The 7,674-nt window shown below is 41.5% G+C and overlaps 1 protein-coding gene across 1 annotated transcript in view; it reads right to left on the bottom strand.

The window, feature by feature from the left end:
- Agr2 (anterior gradient 2) overlaps window positions 1-4,576 on the bottom strand; it is an 11,157-nt gene extending 6,581 nt beyond the window's left edge. Inside the window, exons 1-5 of the mRNA NM_011783.2 lie at window positions 4,532-4,576; window positions 1,846-1,991; window positions 1,543-1,606; window positions 1,374-1,426; window positions 5-78 (exon numbers count right to left, since the gene is read on the bottom strand). Of these exons, the coding sequence (NP_035913.1) occupies window positions 5-78; window positions 1,374-1,426; window positions 1,543-1,606; window positions 1,846-1,984 (330 nt within the window). The 5' untranslated portion in view covers window positions 1,985-1,991; window positions 4,532-4,576. The remainder of the gene's footprint in view (window positions 1-4; window positions 79-1,373; window positions 1,427-1,542; window positions 1,607-1,845; window positions 1,992-4,531) is intronic.
- Between the last annotated feature and the right edge of the window lie 3,098 nt (window positions 4,577-7,674).

Here is a 7,674-nt window from a genome sequence, read left to right as displayed (position 1 = left end):
TTACGACCAGGTTGAGGAGAACAAACTGCTCTGCCAATTTCTGGATTTCTTTATGTTCAGCAAACACTTTCTTTAAGGCTGGAATACAAGAAGAAGATTATTGGACATTTGTCTCGGCTTTGATTAGAACCCTTATTTTCTGTTCTCTTTTAAGTTGATTAGTGTTTTAAATACAAGACCTGCTTTTGCCCTCTGGCAAGTGATTTGTGGTTTTCTCTGTACTGTTGACTGCCTTCACTCCTTTCCGTTCACTCCCGAATTTGTTTGTTCACTCACTCCTTTCTTATGTTCAAACCATATTTACTGAATATGGCGACTTTGTATATATGCTTTTATACATGAAGGGAAATACCAGGAATAGAAAAAGCGTGTGCGCCTTCCAGGGTTCAGATGCTTATGTGGGAATCACAGCATAAACCAGTGCGTACTGCATGTGTCATAATTTCATGTGTAAATACATACATAGCATAGCAGGAAAATAAAGTGAAGCCAAGTCTTGAGGAACTATTAGTTTGCCTTGGTAGATCTTTTGTAGGAGGTGATACTGAGGTCACAGAATGGTTCATTTGGGGGGACAGACTGCCAAGACTATTGGAGATGGGTCACTGCAGGTAGAGGGTTAAGGGTAATAGTAAGAATAATAGCCTTGGTTAATAAGAACAAGAAGCATGATGGAGGCTGGATAGACGGAGAACACCTGATCAGGGAAGAGAAACCACATACTGGCCAGATGAGGTCCAGCCCTGAAGGCCATGGCTAGAAATTTGGATTTAATTTTACTTGTGATGAGAAGCCACTGGGGTGCATGTGTGACTGGATCTAATTTGTGCTGAATAACATCAGTCTGGCTTCCGTGTAGATCACTGACTTGTGTGGTCATTGGTGTAGACAAGGTGTGATGTTGGCTTGGACTAAGGTGCTAACACTAAGGGAATGGGAGGTTGGCTTTGGGCAAGACAGGCTACCTAATACACAGAGATCATTGGAAAATGAAAACGTTGGGCGCTTTGTGTTAGGAATATTGAGTGGAGACAGAGACAGGTTTGTTACACCAAATATGGGGAGTCTTGTACAACCATGCAGATGGCATGTTTGTGAAGCCAGAGATGGCCATTAGTGGCAAATCCGATAGTATTTGATGGGATAGTGGATGGAAAAAGATGAAGGAAGTTGAACACGAACACCAGGATTTCTTACACAAAATGTTAATACAATAGTTAATTCAAAACATAGAAATATTAAAAACTTTTAAAAAATGTTTAAAAATATTCTTTCTTGTTCAACAGTGCTAGGTTCTAGGAGTGTAAAGATGAGTGAGCCAAACCATGGCCTGGCATAAAAGCCTATAAAAGAAATGTGGAAGGACAAATTACCTTGACTGTGTGGGCATTCGTCCAAGTGATGAATGACCATCAAGGGTCTGTTGCTGTAAGAGAGAAAAGGACATTGGACTATTAATAGGATGCCATGAACATCTGATAGTCATCACTAGATGGCGCTCATGAGAGACTCGAGGGAACTCCACACATCCCAAGGCTTTACCTTGTCTTGGATCTGTATAAAGCTTCTTCGTATGTCTGAGTCCAGATGAGCTGATCGCCCCAACCTAGAACAAGAGGAGTTGGTGTATTTAAATCCACCAGAGTTTCAGGCCCAAACCTGCTGAGCCTGGATAATAGATACTCATTACCAAAGAACAAAAGCCCCCAGAGAGAACCTGATTATAAACGGCTAAATCTAGGGGGCAAAACCCCCAAATATCTTAATAGCACACACGACACCAAGAGTCAGGGATTCTTTATGAATTAAGCTGCAATTGGGAACCAATAAAAAATAGACTTCTACCTCTGGAGAGTGTCTGAGGTAGTTTGGGCCGAGAGTCCTTTGGGTCCTTTTTGGCTCCAGATTTGACTGTGGTGTCTTTGGCCAAGGTACCAGAAATGGCCACAAGAAGCAGGATTGCAGACACTGAAAATTTCTCCATGGCAAATCTGCATGGGAAAGAAACAGAAAGGAAAGAGAATTACAGAGTCTATCGCAGTGGTGGAAAGCAGGTGGCATTGAGATCAGACACCAGGCAGGAGTGGAAAGTCACTTTCTCCAGGATGCAAGAGTTCCCTGGGAATATTTACTATCTATCCATCCGTGGTCTATCCCTTCATCCTCTATTGCTTTATCTATCAGTGGATGCTTGTTGGATCTTATCTTGCAATAGAATAGATAAGTGTATTTTAAGAAAACACATGACTAGTTAAATGTATATATGTTCTGTTAAGGAAATGTACATTTAAAAGTTATACTAAGAAAACACAGTGCTGGAAGGTAATGTGGGGATACCTCGTATTCTCTCCCTCCAGTGGCTCACTATGTAGATGAAGATAGAAAGGTTTTAGGAATAGGCTTAGAGCTAAGACTTCTGAATCTTGCATTTTACAGTGCTAACTCCCACCCGCCCTTCCGGAAACGGTTACCCTAAGCATACATATCTTTACCCTTCCACTGAAATGGGCACATTGCCATTGAAGAACAGATATGAATAACATGGCTGCATTCTTATGTCATTTAGAGTATGCTAGCTTTTCCATGTCATTGGAGACTCATTCCCTCTCCCTAGTGGATCATCTTCTCAAATGATATTAGCTCTGAGCTAACAGACATCAAATGAACATTTTTTTTTAACCTTTGTCTGGGCCTGTATAGGCAGGAGAGGGCATCTACTCCAGTGGACAGATGTATTCTGTGATGTACGTGACCCCAAGAATAAAACCCAAGGTGTTTCTCTGTTAAAGTCCCTTTCTCCCCCTCTGTTATTTGAAAGTTAATACTAAGAAAAACTGTAGTGGATGATAATGAATAGGGCTATAAATGACACAGTACATTGCATGAATGGGGGAAGGAAGGCCATGTAGGTTGTGTTTCATGTCACTAAAGGTACCCATGGCCCACACCACAGGCTGCTGCAGACTTAGAATCTGGTAAAGGCAAATGCTAAAGTTGCCCAGAAAGCAATGTAAAAGCACAGTGTCTATCTCTAGCTTTGGTATGGGTCTTGAAGTCAAATAGACTCTAGGAAGGAAGCAGGGTAGATTGTCTTGGCTTAGTGCTTGGAAGAGGGAAGACCCTCATAAAATATGAGCCTGAATGGGGAGCCTTTGCTAGACTAGATGATTAGCAAGATGTTGCTTAGTTACCAATCCCAAGGGGTGCCCTCAATTAAACTGGCCAGCTGTTATCCAAGTCTTAGAATAGAGACACACAGTGGCTCAGAAAAGCTATAAGGCAGAGCAGTGATATGTCATATTTTTCTACATATATAAGGATGCAGGAATGCTATGCTAACAATGATTCTTATCATCTAAAATTTTATAATAACAACTCAAGTATATTATAATCTAGCAATACCTAGCAGCCTTCTTAGAATTATGAGTTCTGTTTAATATTTAAAGCTGAAGTACTTCATGTGAGACTTATACTATTTCTGGAATACAAGCTGGTTCAGAAGTACAGATTACCTTCCTTGGTTTTATTAACAAATATTTGATTACATGTTGTTTATAGCAGCACTTACATATGTTGAAAATGTAAAAGTAAATTGGTGGCAAAGCGGTGTATTTAGTCCAATTGTTTGCTGTATAAATGGCTCTTAGGACTCCTTGTAATGGCTCTACAGATTACAGGCTGGAACTATTGATATGTCCTATGCATTTTATGACAGGATACGTCAAGGAAGGTTAAGATAACACTGCTGTACAAACATCCCGCTCTGAGATTATGGCTTTCTGAAATTCACTCTACTGCATTTTCATAATGAAAACATTCTATTCTGCACACAGTCTACTCTACAAACATCCTCTGTAAACCCCTTGAAGCACAAAGCCCCAGTGTCTGAAGACATCATGGGGGGGCATTGATAATTTGCAGACCCTCCCCTCCCCCGTGCCATTGATCACCCCCTCCCCCAAACTGGTGCATTTTACTGTTGCTCTGCCCCCATCTTGTCTTGAACAATTAATGTCCACGTTGGCACTGCCTATAACTCTGTTGCTGTTGCTTCAGGAAGTGCCCAGCTCTCCCTTCTGACAGTCTTAAAAACTGAAGACGACTTAAGTACACTGTTTCCTGATTTGCAATAATCCCAGGGGTTCGTCTGAGCTGAGTTTCTACAGTGGAGGAACCCAGGGGCCTTTGCGTTACCCTTGCGTTACCTAGTGGGAGAGGAGCAGCGATTCACCCAGAATTCTCTGAACCCTAACACAGGTTTGAAAACTCTTGATTTCACCCTCCCACTCACAAACCTCCAGTTCCCTGAGGGGTCAAGTGTCACACTGAACCTAGGCATGCATGCGATCCTCCACTGCTCTTTGCTAAAGAAAGGCCCCTGCAAGCTGCCATGAGATTGGGCGATACTCTTTCCAGAGCCTGCTTTCTGCCCCGGGAACCTTGGCTTCATCCTGTCGGTTGAATACCTGCAACTGTGTGCACAGCAACCAAAGCTTACTCTAGCAAGTGCAATGCTTGTCAATTGCCTTACCTGGGCTTCCCACCCTCCTGCTTTGTGTGAGCCGCAAGGGTTGCCGTCCAAGTTTCTCAGTGTGCCAGCGCAGCGCTGAGCCTGTATTTATGGGCAGAGCACACCCCAATCCCACCCACTAATCCTGTTTCCACAGGCTGCTAACTCAGAAGCAAACTTTTCCTCTCCCAAGCAATTGTCTTCTCTGGGTTAAGACGTTCCTTGTTTGTTTGTTTGGTCTTTTTTAAAGCAGTCGTTGAAAAGGCTGTTGATTTTGTTTGAGTACCAGCGTTTTTTAACTGTTGTTGAAGGTATTATTGTGAGTAGTTTTGGAAAAGCTGGGCAGTATGCCAAGTCCAGGTAAGCTTTAAATGAAGACGTTTGATTGGTCTGAAGGCTGATTTGTCTGTATGTGATTGGATAGAAGTTGTGGTTTATAGGTATTCATTTCCTCCCTCTTGGGCAGATTGCATTTATTTAGCTTTTTTTTTTTTTTTTTTTTTCTTAAGGATGATTCACAGTTCTAATCCTTCTTACAGTTATACAGCTGGCCATGCTCGATCACAAGACATGTTATTTTCCACAATATCATTTTTTGTGTGCGCTTTAATCACAGGTATAAACCCCGCAAATCATCGCCATGGACTCTTCAAACTCGGAGAGGTTATTGAAGAAAGGAAGGATAGGATAATGTTGTGAGCTAATAATGGCCCTGATGATTAATATATGTGTACAAATGTGTGTTTGTGGGTGTGCATCGCAACATCAGGAGATCACAAAGAATGACCACACAGTACCACCTCAGTAGCATAAAAGAATTACCCTCGCCTACGCATCTCAAAGCTACTGTAGATATTGGCTTCGTTTCAGGACTGATGTACCAAGGATGCCACAGATACCCCAGTATGTGCAGGATGTTGTAATAATTACCTCATCTTTGTTGTACCATAACCAGAGCTTTACCAGCATGAAATTAGACACAGGAATACTCCAGGATAGCTGTTATATCATTATAGTGAATTACAGCAAATTAGAGATGTTTTTAATTACCAAGAGGTATGGTTGAGATGTGTTTTAAAGGAATCCATGTGCTGTAATTCCCAGGACCTCATCAGATGATCATACACAGAGAGAGGGTCTTAAAGAGAGATTAAGCATTTGTTAAGTATGTGCAAGGCTCTGAATTTGATTCTAAGTACCACAGTAAGTAAATAAAATGAAAGTAATTGAAATAAATGAATAAGAAATTTAAAGTAAGTGAAATAGGTCATTAGACTGGGTTCTAATCTAATATGACTGTTATTCTCATAGGAAAGAAACTTAGGTCAGAGACACAGGCACATAATGACTTCATCTACAGGCCAAGAAGAGAAGAACCTAACGCTGCTGACACATCAATGGTCTGTGTGGAGCCTCCAGGATTGAGCGAAGGTGAATCGCCGATGCTTCAGCCTCCCAGGCTGTCCTGTTCCTGTGGAAGCAGGGACCCTACGTTCATCCCAAGCCTCTTCCTCTTCCTCAGTTCACTCTATGTTCACGACTATGTCGCTCTGAACTGTTGCATGGAACTCTGTTACAGGCGTGGAAACTAAAGTTTCAGGGTGTTCAGTGTCACCTCTGATATCATCATCCAGAGTGTGGAAGCAGGATGCTGACTGTAATTGACCCGAAATCCCACCCATTTCCCAATGCCTAAGATAGTGGAGTAGAAGAGCCCTGGCTTTCCTCCTAGCTCTGCCCTCAACTAATTGTAGGGCCTTTAGAAAACTATTGACTGTTCTATTTTTGTTTGCTTAATCGTTTGTTTGGTGTTTCTAATCTGTAAAATAATGGTTTGAATAGAACTAAAGGCTAAATAGTGATATTTAGATATGTGAGAGCAATTCTAGTTAAGGTTTTTACCTCAAATCAGTTTTTTTTAATCAATCATCTTTTAAAAAAATGGTCTCTGTAGACCTTTTAGAAGCATAAGCAAATGGAGTTATTTCAAGAGTCACTAGCCCACAGCATTTCTAGGTATGGTAAAGTTCACTCATTTAAAAGGTTTCTTTCTAGACCTTTCGTGCCCCTGGCTCTTTGTCAGTGAAGATTCCTCTGTCCAGACTTTTTATTTTATTAGATATTTTCTTTATTTACATTTCAAATGTTATCCCCTTTCTTATTTTCCCCTCTGAAAATCCCCATCCCCTCCCTCCTCCCTCCTCCCCCTGCTCCCCAATCCACCCACTCCCATTCCTGCCTCTGGCATTCCCCTACACTGGGGCATGGAACCTTCACAGGACCTAGGACTTCTCCTATCGATGACTGACTAGGCTATCCTGTGTTACATATACAGCTGGAGCCATGAGTCCCACTATGTGTACTCTTTGGTTGGTGGTTTAGTCCCAGGGAGCTCTGGGGGTAGTGGTTAGTTCATGCTGTTGTTTCTCCTAGGGGGCTGCTAACCCCTTTATCACCTTGTGTACTTTCTTTAGCTCCTTCATTGGGGACCCTGTGCTCTGTCCAATGGATAGCTGTGAGCATCCACTTCTGTATTTGTCAGGCACTGGCAGAGCCTCTCAGGAGACAGCTATATCAGGCTCCTGTCAGCAAGCTCTTGTTGGCATCTGCCATAGTGTCTTGTCCAGACTTTTTGCATATGGCTTTGTGAGCAAATCACAGAGCTGAATTTTTAAAGAGAAAACTTGTGTTCCAACTTTAAAATTCTCAGTATGTGCATGGCGGGGTGGGGGTGGGGGATTCTAGACATTTGTATAAAAAATGAGGTAAGTGGCTTTCTGTTTGTCTGCCTAAAAAGGAAAGTTTACATGAAATGAGAAAATACCTCTGATGTATCTTTAAACTCTCTGGAGGAAACTTATTCTGCTTCAGAGGTCAAGGTATGTTATTTCTAGGTATCTAGTTTTGATAATATCTTAATGGGTTTCTATGAGGAGAACTTGTTAATTCCAAAGAACTATTGGATCAATAGAACTAAGCATGGTACCAGTGATCCTTAGAGTTGTCATAATAAGGATGCTTATATTTGACATGTCTGTGCTGACAGTTTAAAGACTACTAAACAACCATATTTCTAAGTACTTTATTTCCTATTTTGGATACTTTCTGAAGACAAATAATAGCTAGCAATTATTGAACATCCAGGATATTTTTGTATAGTATTT

This window comes from Mus musculus, chromosome 12 (assembly GCF_000001635.26).
Source record: "Mus musculus strain C57BL/6J chromosome 12, GRCm38.p6 C57BL/6J".
Classification (NCBI taxonomy): Eukaryota; Metazoa; Chordata; class Mammalia; order Rodentia; family Muridae; genus Mus; species Mus musculus.
This window is presented reverse-complemented; position numbering and strand designations above follow the sequence as displayed.